Raw genomic sequence first — 26945 nt, 5'->3', positions numbered from 1 at the left:
TTCACCCTGATCCCCGTTATGCCCATGACATGTACATCTGCTCTTAGAGATAAACACAGTGAAAGGAGAAGATAATACATATACATGGGTGAAAACGTTATGCCGCTGTGACTGAAACCAATGCATTAAGTCAAGTGATGTTCCGTCAAGTTTGTCGTATGGTTAACCTGTTGTGTCTTGCAATGAAGCGTTACTTGTAGCATGGGTGGCGAAAACCAGCTCACGTTCTTTGCTGTCTGTGTGCCGCTGTAGCGAGGAGCATTTGTGATTATGTTGATTTGTCACCGGCCTCTTTTAGCTGTTACGTGATCCCGAGTATTGTGGGATTGATATTGATATTGATAGTGCTGTCATGATGGAAACCAAACAAAACCTTCAACCAGATTATGGTGATTTGGGATGGTTTAAGGTGGTCTAGCAAGTCTCCAAACTTGGTCAACTAGTGTGTTGTTGGTTTAATGGGATAGTTCACGCAAAAATGAAAATTGTTTCATTATTTATTCACCCTCACGTCATTTCAGACCTGTATGACTTTCTTTTTTCTGCAGGACACAAAAGAAGATATTTAGAAGAAAGTTGGTAATCGAACAGCTATGATTCCCATTGAATTCCATTGTTGACATTTCTTTAAAAAGTTTTGAATGACATGAAAGTGAATTGATATTAAATGTGTATTTTTTTGAGTGAACTATCCCTTTAACAGGTAGATTTGAAGTGCTTAAATTACAATTAAACAATTCATATAAAAAATATAATAAAAATAATTCGTAGAGATGCACAATACTAAATTTCTCAATTTTTTTATGAATGTTAATTCATTTAATGACTATTAATATTTAACATCACACTGATGATTTTTCTTAATATTTTCTATATACAGAGCACAAATTCATTGCATTTTCCTGTGCTCTTTTGATTGACAGGTTATATCGAACCCTGATCAACATCTGTTTTTAAACATTTTTGAAAAATTGCTTTAATCGATTATTGGCCGGTATGTCGGTGCATCTGGTAATAATTAGGGCATTTTTTTAAACACCAGAAGAAGAATATTTAATCATTTTCATCTATATGAGAATTTTTACTAACTTTTATTTTTTACAATAGCATTTAAAACACAACTGACGATGGCATTTCTGAACAAACACACTTACGAAAATGTATATGAAGCCTGATGTTCTGGTTTAAATTGGTCTAGCTGGTTTTCCAAAACCCCTCTAAAACCATTAAAACAACCACCTTGGCTGGTTTGTAGCATTTGGCCCCTCTCTTCCTGGCATCTGTTCCTGGGGTGTGCAGACACACAGTTGAATCATGGGAGTTGAACCCGGCTGATGTCCTGTCAGAATAAATGACTGGTGAGGCCCCAGGAAGCTTCAGTGATCCAGCACCCTTTAAAAAGCTGTCCGTATTAGTGGGCTGGCCGCTGAATTGCAGGCTAGCGGTTGTGGCCTCAGGTGGGCTCGGATCTCGGGTCTTAATGATAGCCGTAGATGAGGTGTGAGAAGGCGAAATTGATGATTCTCTCCAGCACTAATCATGGTGCAATGAAAAGAACAAAGGGAGCGGAGGGGAATCGTTCAGAAAGTCGGGTCTTTAACCTCACGGTTTAATAGTCCTCCAGACATGAATTTCAAAGGTTCAGATCAGACTATTTGAATTCTATTATGTGATAGAACTAAATATCTCTATTTCTTTTGATATTAAGACGAATGTGTGTGATAAGAGACATGCTAGTGTACCTACTGTATAATGATACAATGGTTTTGCACTAGGACATCCGAAACAAAATCAATATCAGAGGCGATTCCAAAACAAATCAATCAAATTCAGTGGTTATCTCAACACATTGAGCTTTGCGCTCTATTATTTGTCTGTTTGTGCATCCGTAGGTGGTCTCTGAACGGCACATTGATTAATCTCCGGACTGATTCCCGTCGGCGGCTGTCTGGGGGGAATTTAGTCATTAGGAGTCTGGACCGGGCCCAGGATGGAGGAATATACCAGTGCACTGCGTTCAACCCACTGGGAGCGGTTCTCAGCAGGAGAGCTAGCCTCCAATTTGCATGTAAGCCATCAGCTGTGTGTTAGCATGCTATGTGAGCCGCTCAATGCAGAAGAACCTGGTTTAAAGTGAAGGCTTCCCATATGGGACTAGCATGACGGGGACAAATTCATATTTAATGCGTTTTGATCATTTAAAGATCCTTTGTGAAACTGAGTGATGTCAATATGAATGCATGGGTTATTTTGTTGATATCATTTATTTTTGTAGGCATATCATTTTGCATTTGTTAAAACTTGTGGTGACCCTGTAATATAACAATAAAGTGTGTCGTCAATACATTGTAATTGCTAAAATATTTCGTGTTTTCAAAAAAACTCCCCCATCGATCAGCCAATAAGGGGTGTAACAATTCAATATAATTCATGCATTCAATACAGTTTCAAAAAGAATTGACAAGAGAATACAATAGAGAATAGACAAGAGAATGTTTGTGTTTGTTTGTTTGTTTATTTAATAACTAATGTTAACAGATTTGATTTTGGAAATGTTTTAGCAAATGCTGGACTTAAAGGGACAGTTCACCCAAAAATGAAAATTCTGTCATCATTTACTCACCTGTAGGTTGTTTCAAACCTGTATACATTTCTTTGCTCTGCTAAACACAAAGGAAGATATTTGGAGGAATGTCAGTAACCAAACAGATCTCATCCCCTCTTGACTCCCATAGTATTTATTGTGCCTACTATGACAATTGGTACTATGGCATTTCTATATTAATTTCTACATTCCTATATTCAATTCATAAAAAATTGCCTACCCTGCCTTTAAATTGTTCATAATGGGGAAAAAATTAATAAACAAAAAAGAATGCTGTTTATTTCCAAATTTCGTTAAAACAAAACAAAAAAGTGGTTAACATTTTCATTAATGAAGTGTTGGTTGTGTTTATTGTGTTTATCTGATTCTTCGATGTTTTTCACAGTGTGATTTTTAGGACATTGCATTGAATCCAATACGGGTCAATTTGACCTCCATAAAGAACGGTAGAAAAAACCGAACAGAATACGAGGGTTAAAATATTATGTATGTTGATGCAGGTCATTGTATTGACAGCTCAACCAACTGGTTTAAACAAACGTCATATCGTAATATTTTTAAATTGCCATAGCTCTACTGAACAACATATTACATTCTTTTTTTTGTATTCTGATACATTGTTACACACATAACAGATCAAGCCAAAAACAAATTACATTATAAAGCACTTTTTTTAAATCAGTGCCTCACTACTGCAAAAATTGGCTGCATATTAAGCTGGGATAAGAAAAAAACACAAACAAGAGAAAAAATGACAAACCTCTGCGTTATTTTCATGTATTTCGCTGCTTTCCGACTGTTTTTATGCCTTTCAGACTTGAATTTAAAAACCCAAACGAGAAGTGCCGTGTCTGTGCGGGAAGGCCAGGGGGTTGTTTTACTGTGTGGTACACCATCTTATGCAGGAGGTAAGGCTGTAACACTGTTCCTGTTTTTGATTTACACTTCAGCTTAGCATTAACGTACCTTCTGATATGACATACACCTGTGTAATACAGAGTTATGACACTGTGCTGTGGGCATTCATGTGCGTTTTAAAATGAGAAGAGGTATAAAAAGCCTATGCAAGAAATCTAAGGTGAAGGATGTCATTTGTGAAAGTGATATCTTCCCCCTTTTACCATTGGTCAGCCAAAGAAACGGTCCCACCCCAAACTCACGCTATTGGTTCAGCCAGTGTTGCTTTGTTTTTTATTTTCCAGCAGTTTGTGTTTGGCCGACCTAGTTCATTTGTTTTTGTAATGAATTACATGTGCTCTATGCTTTCCAGATCTCTCATTTGCATGGGTCTTTAATGAGTACCCTTACTTTGTTCAGCAAGACAATCGCCGCTTTGTCTCTCAGGAGACAGGAAACCTTTACATTGCCAAAGTGGAGCCATCGGATGTGGGTAACTACACGTGTGTGGTGGTAAATCGCATAACTAAGAGCAAAGTCCTCAGCTCCCCAACCCCGCTGGTGCTACGGACGGATGGTAATTGTCAATATTTTATCCAACGGCCGAGAGCCGTGCCAATGATTATGTGGTCGTAGATGATTACAGTCAGCTCCAGGCTGATTGAAACCGAATGAACCATTGACGTTTAAGGGTTTGATGGAGCTGTTTGCACAGTTGGCATGTTCTGAGGTTTCTTTCTTCTGCAGAACACAAAACAAGATATTTTGAAGAACGTTGGTAACCAAACAACATAGACCACCATTGAATTCTATTATGGACACAAAACCGCCGAGACATTTCTCAAAATATCTTCTTCTGTGTTCTGCAGATAAAAGAGTTGTAAACAGGTTTTGAATGACATGAGGGTGAATAAATGGTGATTTGAAAGTTTGTTTGGGAATCAAATAATGCCTTTGAACGGACATGATGCTTTTCCATCGAACTGTAGATTATCTGGTTTGTTGAATGTAAACTGTACTGTAACTCCCCCCGATCAAGTTCTGTAACAATTGTATTTACACTGAAAATATAACAGTATGTTATTTTGTTTAAGATTCGAAAGCAACACCCGAAACACTTACTCGATCTGGCCTTGTCTTGACACTTTTTTTCAATAGTGATACGGTGTGAATTAGCTCACCAGCAAGTCGCAACAGCTTGTTTCGGGAGCCTGATTTCGAAGACACCCCTCCTAACATTTTCACAGTCCTAAATGTACTTTGCCATTAAGTAAACATAAACAATGGCTGGATGAAATATTTAGCAACACTCTAAAATGTGCAGCAAACACCACACCAATCCACACCGTGTTAAGCTCCAGGATGGGATATAAATTATTCGTTGCCTTTGTGTTTGTTTTTCGCTCTCGAGAGAGGTAACTTTTCACCTTACTAACACTTTTGAATCTGTGGTATGATGTCCCCGCTGGGATCATACGTACACGGAGAAAAATATAAAACAGTTGCTTTTTCATAGCTCAGAGACTTCTCAGTTATGTTTCAGTTTTGTCTCTGATGTTTCTTAGTAGAAATACAAATAGATACAAATGTTGGCATAGAGCAATTGTGTATTGGGCTTTAAGGGATAGTTCACTCAAAAATTAAAATTCTGTCATCATTTATTCACCCACATGTCGTTCAAAACCTGTATCTGACGCGTTGTTCTGAAAAACACAAAAGAAGAAGTTTTGAGAAATGTTTTTGTGTCCCTACAATGGAAGTCAATGGGGACCCAATATTGTTTGGTTATCAACATTCTTCAAAATATCTTCTTTTGTGTTCTGCAGAAGCAAGAAAGTCATACAGGTTTGCAATGACATGAGGGCGAGTAAATGAGGAAAGAAATGTTATTTTTGGGTGATCTGTTGTGGTTTCATTGTTTTCTGTGAGAATGAGATATTAAAGAGATTTCAACCTGTCAATGAATTACAAATGGGAAAATAAAGCAATGTTTTGTTTCTCACAGGTGTAATGGGCGAATACGAGCCAAAAATAGAGGTTAATTTCTCTGAGATGGTTCCGGCTGCAAAGGGATCTATTGTGACACTGGAATGTTTTGCTTTGGGGAAGTAAGTGGAATTCCTCCTCGGCTCAGACGACTTTCTTTCTTTCTTTACGGGTTTCCCGACTTTAATAGTCCTCTGTCACTGAGCTAAATGTGTTTGGCCCTTTTCCACCACTTCTCGACACCTTTTAAACATGCTTGTCAAAGTCTGTTTGGGAAATGCCGTATAGCGGTCTATTTTTTTGCCTCCAGGCAATTTTACTGTCTCAATTGATCCCATTAGAGGAAGAGCCATATACGTTTTCTTCCATTTCCCTGCAAAAAAGAAACAAGATGGTGTCTTATGAGGAAATCTAACTCATTTAGTACGTTAGAGCTGATATCTGAGGAGAAAAGACAGTAATCGACGCTATAATTAAATTAAACACAGTTTCCATTCACAGCGGTTTTATCTTTCCTATTTTGTCAGTGCCGCTCTCTCTCTCTTTCCCCTTTCTACTTCATTTCTTGATTCTTTTGTACTTTTCACTCACGTATGCCCCTTCTGCTTTGTCATTTGTTATTTTTCTCCCCTTTCAGCCCAGTTCCCCAGATCACGTGGAGGAGAGCGAATGGAGTTCCGTTTCCCAGCAAGGTGAAGATGAAGAACTCAAATGTGGTTCTCGAGATTCCCAGTTTCCAGCAGGAGGACGCCGGAGGCTATGAATGTGTGGCAGAGAACAAGATGGGAAAGAACACAGTTCAAGGACGACTGTCTTTCCACGGTATGATCGCTTCACATGCTCCTTTTATGTTTGAGCGTATTACAGCACATGATGTGTTCATTTCATATATACCATACAGTATATAGTCTGTATTTAGTGGACGTGTTTATTTTATCCAGTAACCATTGGGGGATTCTCTCGAAATCTTGGCTTTAAGATGTCAAACATTATTTTCTTAGAAACACTCGCATCAACAAATTTACTTTTGACTCATTAAAAACAAGATATGACATGTTTAGAAGCATTAAACTGTTTTACAGACAGTTTAAAGTCAGCATGAAATTAAAAATGATCATTCTAATTGTTTTACACAGTGTTGAGGTATTTATTGTAAATTATTTATCCGTGCATATCATTATTTTTTTTAAATTCATTTGCACTTGTAATCTTTAATCAAAAACGTTAACCTCCCTCTCTCAAAACGACCTCTCTTCATTTCTGGTCACGAGGCAAGTGCGGGGCTGCAATGATTGACAGATTGCAAACTGTCGTTCAAATCTTTCACCTTTTAACAATCCAATCAGTTGTCGATGGGTGAAATCAAGTCCCGCCCTACATTTTTTTCTCATTTTAGAAGTCGTCTCGGAAAAAAAAACCAATCGCTACTTCCATTTCATGTCGACTTTAACACAATGTTGAATTTGTTTTTTCCAAAAAAAGGCGTTCTCATTATCGTAACCGTTTAAAATTGTCAATGTCATAGCATGTTTTGCTAAAAAAAAGCAAAGCCATGAGGCCTAAACTAGTTTTTCTTTATCATACGTAATAAGATATTAATAAATTATATTCTTTTAGAAAATTATACATGTAACAAGAGAATATTAAGCTTTTAACTAGAAAAAGTAATCTGTTAACCCGTTAGCCAGTGAAATGTACTAGCAGATATGTTTCTTCACATAAAATTAAACTTAATGTAAATATCTCTGTGTCCTTTTAAAAATGTTATACGGAGGGCGAGGACATCGGTTATGGACACTTATTTTTTCCACTATTTCTTCATTTTTATTATACATGAATGTTCTGTCAATGATTTATCTTGTCATATTCTAGAAGAACATCGAATGGTTTTTAGCAGAATATTTCAATTTCACTCTGTTCAAATAACAACATATTATTTACAAATCTGGACGCATTTCGGTAATGAGAATTTCAGTAGAAAAAGCAATAAAATACATAGACAATTATTTCTATGTTAAAATTACGCTTTGTGCAAAGTAGAGAACACGATTTTGTTTATCATGATCATTTTTTGTGCTTCCGAATAATATGTTTCATAATTAAAATCATTACTGCCTCGATGTTTCATGGTTTCGTGAGAATGACCCCATTATATTTTTTGTACATTGTGTGATTATTTCATACAGTACATAGCATATTTATATTTAGCACACGTGTTGTGTTTGTTTTGTTAAGCACATGGTGTGATATTTCATAGACAGTTCTTTTATATTTGGTGTTCAGCACATGGTATGTTTATTTTACCCTTTGGCACTATAACGTTTTCAGTCTAGTAAACAGATGATTTTTAATATTGAAATTCTCAGTAATTGCACTTGCAATTGTAATGTTTGCCACATCATTTCCTCTGTTCTTGAAATTAATGCATGCTAATTATTTTAAACATTCAGGTAATATTGTTTGTCACGACCTTTAAAATTCACAGCAGCGTTTAGCGAGAGGAACCCTGCCAGTGCTTTTATTTAACAAGATTTCTGCAGTGAATTTCTGATTTCTTTCTGCCCTGTCTGGGATTTCTTACACTTTCCATATTAACAAAGACGAAAATAAATGAAGCTCACGTAATGGGTTTGGCAGTATAATGTTGCATCGTGCCAAGACTAAGTAGTGTTAAATGCTAACTTCAGACGCTTGCGTTGATCCAGAAAGGTGTCAAATGGCAAGAGGTACAGTTTTATGTCGCCAAATCCATTTATTATGGATGGATGGTTTTTATTTTGCATTAGTAACAGGAGCTTGGGTGAATTTCTTTTAATTAGCAGTGACGGTTTATGATCATTTTAGTAAAACCACAGCTTTTTTCAATGGACTACCTGGAGTATTTTTATCCAAACTGTAATTGATTTTGTCTATAATGTCCATAATGTTTCCTTTTTGTTGGTAAAACTGTTGTATAAAAGCACAAATTTCACGCTCGAAGTCCTGTGACTATTGCTTTATTAGCTAGCTTTAGCTATAGAACACAGTCATCTAACAGAGGTGTGAAGTGTCCTTCAGTCAAGATAGACATGCATGATGAACTCATTATTCAGCCTCTGTTGCGTTATTCATAATGTTTCTGTTAATAACACTATTCATTTTTAGCAACTGTGGAACACCAATTAGGCCAACTCTCATTATCCACGCCGGATTCCTTTCCAGTTTATCCCTGAATTTAGTCTTGGTTTTGTAAGATCAAGATTCTGCTCCAAATTCAACACAAAACACTGGTTTCAAAGAGAGCTTTGGGCAAACATGCTTAAAGCTGCAATCTGCAACTTTTGTCTCTCTATCGCCATCTTTGTTTGAAGCATAAAATTGCAGGTTACTTTACATACTGCAAACTGTAACTTGCTACAAATCTGTTATAGAGCAAGTACATAAAAATCAATGTTCATAACATCAAATCTTTCTTACCCCCAGTTTGCCATGCCATGCATTATAAGTTAAACTGTCCATTTTGCAGGAAATGTCAGTTTGATGTCATTAGACTTAAAGCCAATGTAAAGATAGGTAGGTATAGGTGTAAAGCATAACATGTTTGAAACATGTTATGTTTCAAACAGAGATGGCGATTGAGAGGCAAAAGTTACAGATTGCAGCTTTAAATATTAAAGGTCCAGTGTGTAATTTTGGGATGATCTATTGATAGAAATGCAATATAATATACATAGCTATGCCTTCAGAGGTGTATAAAGAGCTTACACAATGAAACGTTATGTTTTTATTACCTAGAATGAGCTATTTCTATCTACATACACTGCTGGTCCCCTTGCATGTAATTCGCCATGTTCTGTCAGCCGTCGTAGTGTTTCGAAAGGGAGGGGGAGGGGTGGAGTGAGCGTTTGGTTGCAATTTGCAACCTTGCCGCTAGATTTCACTGACTGGACCTTTAAGTGTATTTGCTAGGGCTGGGTATTGCAGGCAATTTGATTAGTTTCTTATTTTTATGGTTTCGACTTGATTACATTTTCGATTCAATGTCAATTAGTTATCATTAAAAAATTGACATTTGCAGTCACAGAATTCAGATTTTAAAAATAAATGCTGGTTACTGAAACCCTTCAGCTTAGCTATATTACTGCAATACACATTTACATTAACAATAGACCTATTTCACAGCGTGACGTGTACAAACCGGAAGTAGGGTAAATGCTTGTCCGGTCAATGCTCTAGCTCTGTTCACTACACAGAACAGTTGCGGAGACCAGAAGAAGTTAGGCATGTAGCGCTCCCTTTATGCTGATTTGTCTAACATATATCAGACCTTGATAATAAATAAATCGCTCAAAAAACAATGTTTTTGTAATGTTTGTTTTCCCTATTTTTACATCTCCCAGTAAACCATGAGTAAATCGGACAACATATGCTACTTTTGTTTTTGGTAAATAAAATGAATGCCTGTGAGAAAACAAGCTGAATGAATGAATGGCTATGGCAGCAGTGCGGCCGGAAAAAGTTTTCCCCTACTTCCGGTCTATGTCGCCATTTTGTGAAATTTGTGAAATTGTGGGGGCGTATAGGCCCCCACAATTATGTTTAATTATTATTAGTTTACAAACATTGAAACATTAATCATAAATATGCACATTGTAAATGTGCAACATTGAAAGTCATTACCAATTTGAAAGATATTTAAGAAATAAGACAAAACTTTTCAAAACAGGCCCACATAAAGACTTGATCTGAACCGAATTCCACCACGATCCGCTGTCTTTATTTCAAGTAAAGCGACATCTTCAGGACGAAAAGCGAATTACAGATAATAATATTTACATCATCTGAAGCACTTATATTAAGAATATTGTTTCGATATTGAATCGATATTTTTACCCAGCCCTAGTATTTGCATTGAAAATTAAATTTAAATACACAGAATCGTTTACAGAGCCGATTTCTTTGGGACGCTTCAACCTGGTTATTAAGCACTAGAATCAAGCACGTGAAAACCATTGGGTTCTCATTTTCCTTCTCCTTGGATTTGTCATTTTGCTTCGACAAAATAACAAGAACGGAGCTGAAGCTAATGATGTGGAGACATCCTTGGATCACAGTGACTATGGATCGCCGCATGTAGAATTACTGCGTTTGGCGGCTAGCCGTGGCTTGTTTAAAATGATTGAATAACGTGATAAAAACAGCAACATGGTAATTGATAGGGTAACGAATGCTCTGTCTGTAAACATGGCAACCTTTCACACGTGTGGTATGTTATTGATTGAAATTAAATACACAAATAAAGAATGAAAAGGTTCAGAAAGAACCATTAGTGAAATGTAATGCAAAGGAATGAAAAGCATAGCGCTTATTAGCATAGCACTCTTCGATTTCGTCAGATTCATGATTTCACACAGTGCTCTTTTCACTCACACCACTTTTAAGATCGCAGTGAGATGAAACATTCTTATTATTAACGTCAGGCATTCTCAACGTCTGTATTTGACTTTTTGAGAAGGTTAGCTGGGAACATGCAATACTGACCTTCCATTGAAGAGATCGGGCCTTCATGAATGATAAAAAGATGAAAGTTCTTCTCAGCTCTGTCAAAGTATAAAAAATCCTTGTATAGTGCAGTGCGGTGTGCCAGACTCTTTAAGAAACCGTGGTGAAAGGAATGGAGAAAAGTAAAAAGAATTGAGAACAGTTGCAAGGTTGGTCTCTGGATTTAATTCATTTTTAGCAAAACACAAGAAGGCTAATCGGTATTCTCGATGAGCAAATCCGTATGTGACACTGACCAATCCATGAAGTGCTTAGTTGCCACAAAAACCTGCAAGCACAGTTCTGTCGTATGTCAACCCTCGGGTTATTTTAGTCCATAGATTGGCGTTGCATCCCTCCTTTAATTTAAGAAATATACAGGGGATTTTAAGCCAGTTTATTGTTAAGTAAAACATCACAAAAACAATTTGAGGTATTATTTAAAGTTCAAGGCTTAGAAGGGTTTGTTTAAACCTGGTGAATGAGCAAACATGCTTCACTAATAATAACTTTGAGTTAAATTTGGATTGTCGGATGTGATGCTGCATAAATAGTTGTCATGGTTGTGCACAGCAGAGAACCCAATTGCAGACAGGAGGTGGTGGAAAACAAGGACTTTTATTATAAAACACAAAGCAAATACCCACGAGGGGGTAAAACAACAATGACAAGAAGAATATAACTTACAGACTTGACAGGAAGTGATGGGCGCTTTCGAAACAGGCTTCATGAAGCTTTGAAATCCGTATCGAATCTTTTGTGCGCTATCAAACTGGCTAAGTCACGTGATTTTTAGCAAACGAGGCTTCGTTAGGCCATTAGTGTTTCGAAAGGTTTCAAAAGTCGATGACATTTCGCCACTAGGGGGTGTTGATCTGAAAGTAAACTCCTAAATCAGTATTTATAACTGATTTAACTGTAAATCAAGAAATAAAAAATAACCATGTTTGTATTGATCTATGGACAGTGATCATCTCGGGATGAGTATCACTTAATGTGAAATCTAGCCAAATTTGACTAAACAAACAGAGCCATATGTTGTCTTATATATATATATATGTACAGTATATGTCAAATTATCCAACATATAAGATGAGTGCAGTAAAAAATCAATAGTCAATTGTAGCCTATGGGACCATTTTGAGAACAGCCTTGTGAGGTGTGTGATGGCAAATCATAACACTTATCAATGTTGAAACACATGCACTCCTACCACCTTCATTTATTGGATGGGCATAGGTGTAGCCAAAATATCTGCTGACCTTAAGGATACTAAAAACTTGAAATAAAAAAAAACATACAGAAACACTATTTTTATGACTCCTAGAATGATGAAGATGGTTCAACCAAGATTCGAACCCTCGACGATAGCACGCCAGTCAAGATCGCTAACCACTCCCACACAACCAACCCTCGGCGGTTGTTTAAATTGTTGTTATATATTGTCTTAGAGCAACATGCGCAAATGACCACTAGGTGCCACCATGGAGACGGGTGTCGGAATGTTTCGAAGCCTCGACACTATACGGCACATTTGATTAAACTGTTTCATTGTTTCACGAAGCCTCGTTCTGCCCATCACTATTGACAGGAACAATAAACTAACTAAACTGGCCTAAGACAACACTTGACATAAACTGCCGTAGACTAGACTAAACTAAACTATCATTACGGAGCAGGAACAAAACGCAAAGATTTAGACAAGGCTTGGTAGCAAAACGAACAGGCACAGGACAGCAACACAAGGGCATTAAATATGTACCCAAATCAAGAGGGGAACAGGTGCGGGGCATGAAATCATTAACAATCAATAATGAGGAAACGAGAGGGCGGGGACAAAGACAGACCAGAGAGAGCGCATGGCACGCCAAAACAAACAATGCCATGTCTCTCTCACACCAAACACGTGGGTCTGTCATGATCCTGCCACAAGACTAAGAAAAACATGACCAAAAGAGGCAGAATCATGACAATAGTGTTTTATTAAACAGACAAAGAAATAAGACAATTGCTTTTAGTCTTTTAAGCTTATTTTAATTTTTGTAAAACTAAATAATACTTAGACATCATCTAGCAAGTTTTGATAAACAGGATAGAATAAAACATCATAACAAATTTAACTTGGATATCAATAAAATAATTCAAGTTCTATTAGACATAAGTGTCACAGTTGTTGAAACTATAAAATGTTGTACTTTTGTCTTCTCAGCAAAACCTCAGTGGGTTCAGACCATGCGAGACAGCGCTTTTTCAATTGAAGAGAGACTCTTTTGGGAGTGTAAGGCCAATGGGAAACCCAAACCTTCATACAGCTGGCTGAAGAATGGAGAACCACTGGCAGTCGAGGTACAATTCAAGCAGGGCCCATGGCTCACCACAAAAATACAGTCTACCCGTGAACCATGTGCTGAGGCCCCGCCCACAAATAGTGACATCACGGACAGTTGTTTGCTGTGGGGTTTAATTGTATCAATTGTATCTCAGGGTCATACACAGTTTACAGCCATTGTAAATTCAGTGTAAATACATTTAAAGATCTCCGAAAAGTAAACAAGATATGCACAAAATTAGAGACAGCAAAAGTGAGTGGGTCCAATATCATTGGTCTTAAAAAGTGGGTGGGTCCTGTCCCACTCACACACACTGGTTCCAACGCCCATGCATGTTGATAATAAAGACCGGATTTGACTGGATGCTCGAGTGTTTATCAAAACAATTTTACATTTGAAAGTTCTCGGCATGCATGGATTAGTGTTTGAGTGTTTGCTGACACAGGTGGAAAGCTAAAGGAGGGGACGAGAGGGGCGGGGCCATAGACGAGACCAGAGAGAGCGCATATTGTGTCATGATAACAATAATATGTCTCTCTCCACACAAAACATGAGGCTCTGCCATGATTCTGCCACAAGGCCAAGGAAAGCAAGACAAGAAGGGCAGAATCATGACAATAATTAACAAAGTTCAATAAAGCTTTAAGTTTTTAATTAAAGGATAAGCCAGGTGGACTTTATGTCCCTAGTTATGTTAACAAGTAGAAATCCACTTGTATTTAGTTGTCTATTTACTTAAAGTTCACTCGACTGATGTTCTTGTTTGCTGTGGAGTACTGTAATGTCACGTCTCGTTAAAAGGACAGTTCACCCAGAAATGAAAATTCGATAATCATTCACTCACCCTCAAGTCGTTCCAAACCAGTATAAATGTAATTGTTTTACTGAACACAAGAACAGATATTTGGAAGAATGTTTGTAACTAAACAGTTCTGGGGCGCTATTGACTACTATAGGAAGAATACAAACTATTATGGAAGTCAATGGTGCCCCAAAACTGTTTGGTTTCCCGCATTCTTCAAAATGTCTTCTTCTGCGTTTAACAGAACAAAGAAATTGAGGGGGATTAGTTTATGACAGAATTTTCATTTTTGTGTAAACTATCCCTTTAGGAGATGTGACGTAACTAAACTAACCAATGTCATGAAATTAGTTGTAACGTGTAAGTTACAACAACTTTCGATTTTTTACAGTGTGCGCGTCATCCGAAAGTTTGAGTAAATGCACAGAATACAGTATATGACCAAAATCGTTTTCGTCTTTATTGTTTTTTTCACCTCTGTTCCTCTGTGTCACAGGACAGGATACACATAGACAACGGAGCCCTGACCATCAGCTCGGTGAACCTGTCAGACGCCGGCATATATCAGTGTGTGGCCGAGAACAAACACGGAATCATTTACTTTGGCGCTGAACTGGTGGTGTTAGGTAAAACCATCTTGTGATCTTCTTCCATGTCCAATTAGTTTTTGTCTTTGCAGCTCTGTTTCACCGGTAAAGATTTGTATACATTCCCATTTTTCATGCAGCGTTGAATCGCTGGTTCTATTGGCGTTTTAAAGAAATGCCCAGTGCAGTTTCCTCAAAAAAGCTGGTTCAAACTGCAATATGGTCCATTATGAATAACAGAACACAGCCCTCACGCGCTGGTGTGCTCCCAAGGTTTTTATAGCCAAATAAACACTTGAAATGGGCTCACACACCAAGGAGCTGCCCTCTTTTCAACATTTCCCATAAGAACATTGATTTCGCAACATTTAGAGTGGCCCGGCATGGCACTGCGGCTCTCAGTAATGTTAATCTGCTATCGATCGGCTGGTGGGAGATGAGGGACCGTGGCCACTCTGTTGACAACATGACAAAGCCACGGCTGTGGGGTTCACCAGTGGAAAAACCTTCAGGCAGACAGGGAAAAAGGCCAGACTGAGACCTTTGTCATCAGCTCAGAGAGAGAGAGAGAGCTTGATGAGGTCATCGAGGACACCTTTGCTTACCGACTGCAGCCAATTCCTTCACTGGCCCTCTCTAATGATGTTTGTGTAGGGTCCAGCTGCCCTCGATGGGCTAATTAGGTAATAGAGATGCTATTTAACAATGCTTTAGGCCGTAGCATGTTAACTATGACAGTGAAGAAGCGGCTTTATTCTCAGCTTTGGATAACGAGGCTTCTCGGCGACCCAATTAGTGGTGGTCTATTAGCATTACGTCACTATTGTCTGAAAATATATAGTTAGTCGAAGGGCTACTTTAAAATTCTGGATAGCTCCTTTGAATATTCTATTGACTGCATTGTTTGATGTTAGGGGCAGGATGTAAATGGGTAGTTGACAAATAAATGTGTTCATGTGTCCTATGGTGTGACAGCAAAAAATCTCAACAAAAAAAATCTCTCTTGTGATGTTTTGTATTACAAATATGAATATTAATAATATAAAAAATATATTATCAATAGCCGTTTCCTCATTTTTTGCTGTCACACCATAGGACACATGTACTCAACTACCGAAGTTTGTTAACTACCCGCAACATGCTTGCAAGAGGGCCTAAAGATGATGAAAAATGATTTAAAATGACAAAACAAGCATTAAATAAGCTACAATGACTAGAAATCATTTTTTTTATATAAATGTATAAATCAATAACAAACTTATACAATTATTTTAATGACAATTTTAATTAAATATACTTTTAAGATATGCTAAGCTCTATATTATTATTAAATGTGGTGGAATTTATGGATTATGGGGGTGCTGTTAAAAATTGTTTTGCACAATGGGGGGGGGGGCTTGAAGTGAATTGTATATTATTGTTATAGTATTTATGTTACATCATTTATGTTTTAAGCAATAATATATCATGTTTTGTGCTAGTAGTATTTGACAGTATCTTGTGTTTCGCTCCAGATTCAACAAGAGTTGAACCTTCGCCATCTCTGCCAGCGCCATTGCTTCGCTGCTGGGCCGGTCAGAAGTGAATAGTTCGTCTGCCACCTACGCGTCATTAATAATCCAGCAATATCTGCTTATAACACGAGTCACTCAGTGTTCAACTGCCGATTCGACACAATTTAAAATACGAAAACGCAAGTTTTGTTTTACTACATTTTATTTATTTTTCGTTCGTTTTGTAGGTGCGCATTTATTTGATTTCAGTTAACGAAAATGTTTTTTCACTAATCGTTTCAGTTTTCATGATAGTTTTCGTTTACGATAATAACCCATACCTGTTTCTTGAAGAAAGCTGCTTTGAATGATCTGCTCAGCAGTGTGCAGCGCCCACCTTACCATTCACAGTGACGCGAGTGGAGCATCCGCACCCGAGGCGGCAGTTTGACTCTCGTGACCCTGTGTTTTTCCACAGCTTCGCCCCCAGACTTTTCCAGAAGCCCTCTCAGAGCTCTGCTTAAAGCCAAGACAGGCAGCGCGGTATCTATGGAGTGTAAGCCGCAGGCCTTTCCCATAGCCATGAGCCTGTGGAGGAAAGGCAACGACCCGCTACAGAGCACCGAGAGGTACGCATGTCATCTATACTATATTTTCCTGCCCTTTCTCCCTATTCATTTTCATGTTGATGTGTAATCTGGATTATAAAAATAAAGTATTTAGATTAAGGTACGTTTTAGGGACGGTGAGATTGCATATTGAACAGACAACAGTATTGAATTAGATTGCATTCCAAAGCTTTTAAAGTGTGTTCACTGATGGAAACGGGTTGGGAAACACAGAGCGTTCTCATTTTGCCACACACAGAACAACTTCACTTTCAATGAGACACAAGGGAAAAGTCACTGCAACGTGACCGCCTCCTTCCTGATTCTTGTCCTTATTTTCCCTTATCCCTTCGATCTATCTTGTACACCCAACAATTCCGCTGCGTTCACACTATCTGTACCGCAACTTAACAATTATCAAAAGAAAGCAGCACCGCCGATTGTGGAAGCTCGCTGACCATGACACTCATGAATTATGAAGCAGGCCATTAGGCCGGCACAGCGGGAGGCTGCTCGCTGTTTTGGGTTGGCTCTGTCAACTATGAAATGATTCCTGGTAGGAGGCCACTTGAGGAAGCGCGGCGGTCCACGAGCCTGGCTCTTTTTATAATGAAGTTGGATTAAATAGTACGGGAGAATTCTGTCAAGGGTGAAAAACTACTGCGAAAAACAATAGATTTGCATTAAGCCACAGTTGTTTGTTTGGAGAGCGTTCGCCGAGACGTCCCCAGTCCAATTTAAGCACGAGCTCATTGGCAGGGAATTGTGCATTAGCACATTAACATTCCAGTACAGGGTTCTAGGAATGTTGTGTCGGGTGCTGTAGATGATATATTGGGCTGTTGATGTGTGTCGTGGGCTGTTTTCAACTGGCCTTCCGAGATCCCTCTGTACATTTCACTGGTTTATGTGACGTTACAATGACAGGGAGCAGAAATATTCACGATCAATGTGTAGATACAAACAAAATCGTTACAGTGCGTTAGTGTAAAAGTACTGCCATTTCTGTTATATCGTGCATAAATATGGGGACGTTACTGCCCAGAGGAAAATTGTATTGCTTAGAGTTTGCTCTTTTATAGAGATTTGATGGAGTTCTTGGGTTTCGTTTAAGTATCAATTTACAGTGTCATCTCAGATGTTTCTCCTATAATTGGGTAGCAGGAGAAATAAAAACCAAATGAGATATGTGTTAAAATCTGTTAACAGTATGGAGGTGTAAAATGAATGTAGTCTGTAAAGGTAAAATAATCTGGATTTTAGTCAATTTGATGAAATATGTTTGAGTTCATATTATAATCTTCAGTAGCATTGATTGCAAATCTGAGCTAGGTTTGTTGAGATCGCTTCGCAGTTTCGCTTCCGATTTTAGTTTAGCTTTTCTTCCCAGGAGAAATATCTGAGACGCAAGAGAAAGTTTCCATTTGATCTCCATTTTATCTCATTGATTGTCATCGAGGATAAATAATTGAGATATTATAGAGATCTCATCTGTGATTTTTTTCTCATATGCTCTTCATTGAGGAGAAATAATGGAGAAATTAAAGAGATCTTATCTGTGATCTTTTTTCTTATTTGCCCTTGATTCTCAATGAGAAAAAAATGTAGATATTAAAGAGATCTCGTTTGTAATTTTTTATCTCCTCTCCATTCAATCTCATTTATTGTTATTGAGGAGAAAATATATTTGTGAGAGATCTCATCTGTGGTCTTTTTTCTTATTTGCCCTTAATTCTTTCTCATTGATTCTCATTGAGAAATATGTGAGATAAGAGATCTGCATTTGCTCTCCATTCAATCTTATATTATATATTTGGAGTTTGGGTTCCTCGCCACAGCAGTGCAGTGTTGGCATGCTCACCGGGAGACTGCATTTATGTATTTATTTATTCATTTATTTATTAGATATTATTTATTAGAATGATCTTGCTTGGTCTATAAACACCATGCACTGTGCTGTGTTTTACCTTTCTGTGTTTTTCTTATTTGCTCCTGTAAAGCTGCTTTGGAACAATGCACATTGTGAAAAGCGCTATATAAATAAAATTGAATTGAATTATTAGAGATATTATAGAGATCTCGTGTGTGATTTTTTTTTTCTCATATGCTCGCCGATAAATCTCATTGAGGAGAAATAATTGAGACATAAAAGAGATCTCGTTTGTCATTGCATTCTCACTTAAAATAAATAATTAAGATATTATAGAGATCTTATCTGTGATTTTTTTATATGTGCTCTCCATTAAATCTTATTGATTCTCATTCAGGAGAAATAATAGAGAAATTAAAGAGATCTCATCTGTGATTTTTTGTTCTTCATTCAAACTTATTGATTCTCATTGAGGAGAAGTAATTGAAATATTAGTTGCTTTGTTTATTTTTGGTTATATACGTTTTGTTTTCTTATGCGTGTTTCGTTCTAAATTACATCTATAAAACAATGTATTGTAGACATGGGAAAAATATCATATTTGTATTTGTTTTAAATTGCTTTAAAATAAAGTACATTAATAATGTAGAAACGGTAAAACGAATAGAAGGAAATCTAATTCAACATCCTAGAATCATTTGTAGGTCAGGAGTTTTGAAATAAATTACATGGGGCCACTAGCCAGATGGTTCCCTTTATCAGGCACCGGATAAACAGTAAGAACAAGCATAAATGTTTTACACAAGCATGAATTAGAACGATATGCATTTATTGGCACAGTTATTCAGTTATTGATGTATGGACAGAGCGCGAGTGACTCACACCGAGCACACCGCTCTGCTGTTTAGTGAAGTAATGATGCCTGTGATTGTGTTTCTTGAGAGTTGCAATTTTCTTTTCGCAGATCAAGCAGGTATGGATTCCATTAGGAGACTAGAAACATCATGAGCTGGCAATACAACAGTCAATTATCTGTATAAATGAGAACTACCTACAGTTCTGTTTACATATGATATTGTATATAATACTACTTAAATGTGATGGTCAATACAACTAAGGTCTGTCTTCACAGTGAAAACAGCTCTGTTGATGATGATGGGGAGAGTCTAGATTTGTCCCTGTCCCCTATGTAGTGCGCTATGCGGCAGTCACAAATCACTATATAGGGAATATATTGCAGATTAAGAAGAACTGTGGGATACATAACATACATAAGGTCATAACAAAAAGTGAAGTTTCATTTTGCTGGAATGTCTTAAGGTATAACCTTTTAACACCTCAGGGCCTGAACAAAGCAGGCCGGTAGTCTCGCAGGCCAGTATCCAGACCGTGACCTAAAAGGCACTTAGTAAAGTAGACATGAAAAAATACGTGTTGTATTTTTATGGATGTACTGAAACTGTAAAAACTCAAATAATCTGTTGGTGAATTTAGCTTGTTTTTATAGCTCATCAGCTGTGAACACACACCCTTCAGCCTCATTGGCTCTCGGGCAGCTGTACGCACTGAGCCTGTGAACAAGGATGTATGTCTGGATCCACAGAAACACATTATGTCCGTCTTACCACAAGTCTACTGTTCTGGAAAAAAAATATTTACGATGGGAATCTTGCTTTATTAGGAGCTTAACTTGATTTTGATTTGATTTGAGGTAATTTTGTGCTTCCCTCTTTTAGGATAACTCTTCTCCCTGATGGAACACTAAGAATCACAAATGTGACTAAGATGGACAGTGGGACTTACTCATGCTTGGCTAAAAACCAGTTTGGTGCAGCCAGTACTACAGGAAGACTGCTGGTTACAGGTGAGGGTTGTTGTTACAGAATTACTTCCTAGCCTTCATCTTCAAAGTGTTTTGTCTGACAATCTGTTGCTGGCAGTTTGTTCTTATAAAAGTGATGAAACCATAGACGGTGGTTGTCAGAGAAGTGGTCAATCAATATGGGTATTTAAATACAGTAGCACATACATTTTAATGTTTCCATTTGTATAATGTTTATCTTGCCTGTCCTTTGTATTACCTTAGAATGCTAAAACAAAGATGATAAATATTACCAAGATTGGCCACTGCCAATACAATAAATGGGGAGGAATGCAACGCTCAATATGGCCGCTCGAAAAAGGTGATTTTAGCGCAATTTAAACTCTGCAAACCAAAGGGTAAGATTGATGTCAGGTTTAATTATTGATCGTAAATATCCTATTTAATTGTGATTTTTGACAGCGATGTTAGAAATATCTGCCTGTTGTCTTTCTATGACGTAAATAGCTGCCAGGATGCGTTGCGAACATGGCTGCTGAGTGGCACGACTTCCGTAAACGGACTTTGGCTAAAATAACATCTGGATTCAACTAGTAAGGTTGACGGTGCAGTATTTCCTTAACTGTGGGCCGTAGTGGTATTGCAGGGGGCGTGGCTTATGCTTAATCAAGACAATAAAATATTTGATGAATTATTTTCATTTTACTGCAAAAGTTATGTGGCTTCTGTTGCACACTTTGATGTCATTTATAAACAGTGCAGTGTTATACTGTACATGCACTTTAAATCATTTTAACTGTGATTTTACGTGAAACAATTTACACTCAAAAAAATGCGAAAATTTTAAAGCTGTGAAATCAATGAAATATACTGTTTAAATTGTACAAATACTGTTCAAAGTACAGTAACTCAAATATTGGAATTCACCAAAAAATAATAATTGTATATTAAAATATATCATTTGTTAATTAAATACTTGTTTTTCATTAAATAAACTTAACTAATATATTTACATTTTAGAGGAATGTAAATTATATGTACATTTTGGATTTTTTTATAAGTTTTTTTAATAGGTCCCACTAAAAAAATAAATGTACAAATTTAGAAATACTACAATTTTTTTTTTCGTTTGGGAGTGCACATAATTCACACGAAATAGGCAACAACAATGTTTCACAAAGTTCACCGTTTTTTATAACGCATTCAGAATAAAAAGCTGATTGATTGCTTTTTGAAGCATACACGCACTTCTAGTGTAATGCAAGGGGTTGAGCAGTTCAGCTCTCCAACTGGCAGGATTGTTCTGTCAGCTCAATTCAACAGGGATACAGTGGCTTTTTGTGTGTCGTTGTAATTACCCATTTTCACGCTTCGCTTATGGCATTGCAATTACCCTGGATTACACTAATGGAGTGTGTGAGGGTGCAGGTTATAGGTTGAGCGTGCACAATTTACAGAGGAAAATATAGGATGCTGTTTTTGCACTCCGGTTTTTGCTGAGATTATTACAATCACATTCTACCCAAGCAGATTTAAATATGAATGTGAATTAAAGTAAACTGCACGTTAAGCAACTTCTACTGTATAAACAGTGTTGCAGTTTTTTTGAAGGGGGCATAGCACAGCATTTATCTTTTTAAATAAGATAATATAGTCATACTGAAAACAAACTTCCTCTTCATTTCTAAAACGTGACTGCACATATTTACATTTTCTTTTTAAAACTTAAAGTGTCTAGTTATGGTGAGGCAACAAAAAAATAGAAAAAAATAACAATCATAGCCAACAGAGCAAGTAATGCTAAGAAAATGATTCTTTAGTCTGAAAAACATCAGAAATGTAAAAATTTCAAGCAACCGTTATTGAAGGTCAGGTTACTTATTTCCCAGTGATTTCACATGAAGAAGTTATATTTATATAGAAGTCTTAAATGCATAGCCGTAATAAACGCTACCTGGGTCTCATGGGTGTCGCTTGACATTTCAGCTCAGTTGGTCAGACATATTTAAAAATATGAATATGGCAATAATAAACAAACATTATGTTCAAAAGCAACCCAGCATTTAATGAAATTGGAATCTGTCAGCTACTAGAAAAGTTCAGGTCTTACTGCAGGATCTGTTATAAATAAAATATTTATGGTTGTCGTGCAGTAAGGTTTTAGATATAAAGATGCTATATAAAGATAGTCGCGCAGGTAAACTGCAAGAACAGCCTGAAGGAATAGTTCAGCCAAAAAGGAAAATTCTGAAAATGTATTTACCCTCATGTCATTGCAAACCTTTATGACTTTCTTTCTTCTGCAGAACACAAAAGAAGATATTTTGAAGAATGTTGGTAACCAAACAACACTGAACATTGTTGACTTCCATTGTATGAACACAAAACCACTGAGACATTTCTCAAAATATCTTCTTTTGTGTTCTTTTGTGAGGATGAATAAATGACAGAATTTTATTTTTGTGAACTATCCCCTCACAGACAAAATAAAAATGCAACATCGTAGCTAGTATAGAGTTAAACTTGTCTTTTGTCCTGCACAGATTTCCACATTTCTTCCAATGACAACTTTAGTGTGATGAATAGAGCGTGGCGTTGGGTGTCCGGAAGTAAAAATCTATTAATTTTCTCTCTAGAGAAATTGATTTTTAGCCATAACAAATGAACCTTTCATGACAGAGCTGCCATGAGCTTTGAGGTTGTTTATATTTCTCTTTAGAAACTTTTAAGTATGTGAAATTTCAGCTTGTATTAAAAGAATTGTGTTTAATTGTGGGCATTGGGAAATGAAATAGGTCCTTCATTTATTCAGGGATCAGGTGTTAAGTTATCAAATGCTGTGCTACTGTAATTCATCTGTAATTGGAGTTAGCTGGTTTAGTTTTGAAGGCATTTGTAGCATTTTAAGATGTATTTTGTTATATCAAACTCCGTTTACGGAGGCCATGTTTGCAACGCCTCTGGGCAGCCATTTATGTCATAGCAAGTCCACAGTCCTATCTACTTGAATGGGGGAAGGCAGATATTTCTAAAAACCGCTGGCAAAAATCACAATTAAACAACATATTTCCAATCAATAATAAACCATGACATGAACTGTATCATAACTTTGGTTTGCTAAGTTTAAATTGCACTAAAAATCACCTTTTTCGATGTCGCCTCAGGCTGGCAAGCGCCTCACGAGAGCCCCACCCCAGAGAACCATCAGTCTTTACTGATTGATGATTGGCTCAATTTACTGGAAGGTGGGACTTCCTACGCTAGAGAGTGGCCATATTGACCGTTGCATTCCTCGCCATTCATTGTAACGGCAGTGGCGTTGTTAATATTAATATCTTTGGTTATATGTAGACCATTTTGTAAGACCTAGCACTGGTCCAGAAGCACTTCCTGTTTCAGTTTTTCAGTTAAGATTTATTTATTTATCTATTTATTTTACATTTCACATATATAATTATGTCTTAAAGATGTTAATTTAACAATAAAATCTTTACAAAAGCTTAGGTAATGTTTTCATGTGAGATCAGGTTGAAAGTTTAATTTAAAGCCTCATTTGTACTGTCTCTACGTTTTGGCAGCATAGTGACAGGGAATCATTTTTAATAAGAGCTGGTAATTCCATTGAAATAAACATCAGCAACCAATGACGACACAGTGTGGGCGCGTCAAGTGCCACAGCAAATTCGAGAAGAGTTTAACTTTGCAGCTGAGCAGCGATGCAATGTGACAACTACCAATAAGAGTGAAGCCATTATAATGTCACATGACCATCTCTCTCAACAGTTTGTTACTGTAGTCAAACATAATCTAGTGGAGAAGTTAAAGTGATAGTTCACCCCAAAATGAAAATTCTGTCATCATTTATTCACCCTATTGTAATTTCAAACCTGTGTGACTTTCTTTCTTCCGCAGAACACAAAAGAAGATATTTTGAAGAAAGTTGGTAACAGCACCGGCACCCATTCACTTCTATTGTATTGACACAAAACCAACGCAAGTGAATGGGTGCCAATTAACAACATTCCTCAAAATATCTTCTTTTGTGTTCTGCGGAAGAAAGAAAGTCATACAGGTTTGAAATGACAAGAGGGTGAGTAAATGATGACAGAATTTTCATTGTTGGGTGAACTGTCACTTTAATGTTGCTTAGAGTGATTTTACTTATTTTACATGATTTATCTTCGCCCACATACAAAAATGATGTAGGGAAAACCGTGTCAAATTATTGTATTTGTATCAAAAAAGAATTTTAGCAGCAAAAACTGATTCTCTGTCAAAAAAGGACATGAATTGTATCCAAAATTGTGGCTAGTTGTGCAGCCAACCAATAACATGAGGGCAGCCCAATGTAGGAACTCCTAATGACCTCCAGCAATTAAAAAAAACGTAGGGTTAGAGGGAGCTAAGTTAATACATTTTTAATGTGAAAAACGGCTATGTGTAAAAAATAAAACATGTAACCCCCTTAAGAACTTAAATCTGCAAATGAGATATAATGAGCGTTAGAAAAATCAATGGAAAGAATGTTCTGCTTGCCTTCATTTAACTTCATGACAGTTTCACTGAGTAAAGCCGAGCCTGATTTTGGGCAGATCCCACACAAATCACACAGGGTCCAGTGGACATGGAGATCATTGTCGGGGAGAGCATCGTCCTGCCCTGCCAGATCTCCTGTGACCCTGCTCTGGACGTTTCTTTCTCCTGGGCCTTCAATGGGCAGCTGCTTAACAAACTGGACCAACATTATGAGCATGTGGGAGGGGTAAGTCAATAAGAGATGTTTGTTTGTAACACTTTACAATAAGGTTGTATCTTTTAACATTAGTTAATGCATTAGTTAACACGAACTTACAATAATCAATACAATACTTCTACAGCATTTATTCATCTTAGTTCTTGTTAATTTCAGCATTTAAAGGTGCCAAAGAATTCATTGATACAATATGTTAAATTGTTCTCTGATATCTCCATAGAAGGTATTTGGCTTTATTAAGCGCCAAAGAACATGGGCGGGTATATGCAACATTGGGGGCGTACATCCCAACTGTAACGTCACAGTCGGTATTATGTTGGGATTGGCCTCTTTTTCAGTGGTCTTTTGCATGCACACGATTTACAGAAGGTGGAAACAATAGTGTTTGAGGCTCACAATATGTAATTTCCATGTACAGATCTCTTATTATTCATCTATGCTTAGGTAAATACAGTTCCCTTTCTGTCGGTCTCTCGACGTTGTGTCGAGCCGACAGATGGGGTTCGTCCTTGAGAACCAATCGCTTCCGACTTCTTTAGAAAAGGCCAATGCAATTGCCGAATGAAATTTGCATGCCCCCGGATATCCGGGTATAAAAGGGAGACGACGTGCTGCATTCATTCACCTTTTATTCTTCGGAGCCTTCGCTCATGATTTACAGACTTTGCTACAATAGCAACTACAGACTGCCGGTTCTACGACGTGGTGCAGCGGACTGTCCCTTCCTGCGGCGACTTCCCCTGGGCGTCTCGGCGGTTCCAGAGGTGTTCGAGACTTCTAAAAGAGCTAATATCTCCAGCGTGGCATGTCCCGCTGTTCTCGTGGGTGTGATACCATCATCGAGGAGGGGGACGGACACGATGTCTGCCTCAAGTGTTTGGGTCTCCAGCGCGCTGAGGCAGCCTTCGTTGACACATCTTGTCCGCACTGCGGGCAGATGGTCATTCAGACGTTGTGGTCACGGGTGGCTGCCTTCTCTCGAGAGCCAGCCACCACCTCGTATGCTTCCCGGGCCGTGACGAGAATGGCTAAGGCCATATCGTCCGCCAAGGCGAGCGGCGAGGGTGATATGGGGGCTACTGAAACGATCCGTCTCGGCTACGCGATCCAATTCGCCAGACGCCCGCCCAAGTTTCGGGGCATCCTCTCTACCTCAGTCAGAGGTCAGGATGCTCCCGTACTACGGGCCGAGGTCGCCACCCTTCTGGCGAAGGAAGCGATTGAGCCCGTCCCTCTAGCCGAGATGTCCAACAGGTTTTACAGCCCGTACATCATCGTCCCCAAAAAGGGCGGGGGGATGCACCCCATTCTAGTTCTGCGTACCCTGAACAGGCACCTTGGAGATCAGCAGGGAGGGCTGTCTCAAACAGAGATTGCTGTCTCAAACAGAGATTGGCGCACTGGACGCCGTCACTATGGCGTACCTGTCCTAAAGATCGCCTACGCCCACTGGGTGAGAGCTCTCTCCACACGGAGTACAGCCTCCTCGTGGGCACTGGCTCGAGGCGCCTCTCTGGCAAACATCTGCAGAGCTGCGGGTTGGGCTACACCCATCACCTTCGCGAGGTCCTACAGCCTCCGCGTAAAACCGGTATCGGCTCGAGTCTTGCAGGCATCAGGCAAGACTGGCGGCCGGTAGGGTGTACACCTATGACAGCACCTTCCCCCCTTT

General features: G+C 38.1%; 1 protein-coding gene across 3 annotated transcripts in view; it reads left to right on the top strand.

The window, feature by feature from the left end:
• cntn3a.2 (contactin 3a, tandem duplicate 2) overlaps window positions 1–26945 on the top strand; it is a 72504-nt gene that overhangs the window by 23442 nt on the left and 22117 nt on the right. Inside the window, exons 4-13 of one of the 3 annotated variants that reach the window (XM_057363046.1) lie at window positions 1893–2068; window positions 3421–3513; window positions 3876–4079; window positions 5508–5610; window positions 6126–6310; window positions 13218–13354; window positions 14637–14766; window positions 16699–16849; window positions 20435–20562; window positions 25113–25282. In XM_057363046.1, the coding sequence (XP_057219029.1) occupies window positions 1893–2068; window positions 3421–3513; window positions 3876–4079; window positions 5508–5610; window positions 6126–6310; window positions 13218–13354; window positions 14637–14766; window positions 16699–16849; window positions 20435–20562; window positions 25113–25282 (1477 nt within the window). Of the gene's footprint in view, window positions 1–1892; window positions 2069–3420; window positions 3514–3875; window positions 4080–5507; window positions 5611–6125; window positions 6311–13217; window positions 13355–14636; window positions 14767–16698; window positions 16850–20434; window positions 20563–25112; window positions 25283–26945 lie in introns of those variants that run through there. The other 2 variants (XM_057363048.1, XM_057363047.1) reach the window with 2 other exon arrangements.

Source organism: Triplophysa rosa, linkage group LG21, assembly GCF_024868665.1.
Source record: "Triplophysa rosa linkage group LG21, Trosa_1v2, whole genome shotgun sequence".
In the NCBI taxonomy this organism is placed as follows: domain Eukaryota; kingdom Metazoa; phylum Chordata; class Actinopteri; order Cypriniformes; family Nemacheilidae; genus Triplophysa; species Triplophysa rosa.
This window is presented reverse-complemented; position numbering and strand designations above follow the sequence as displayed.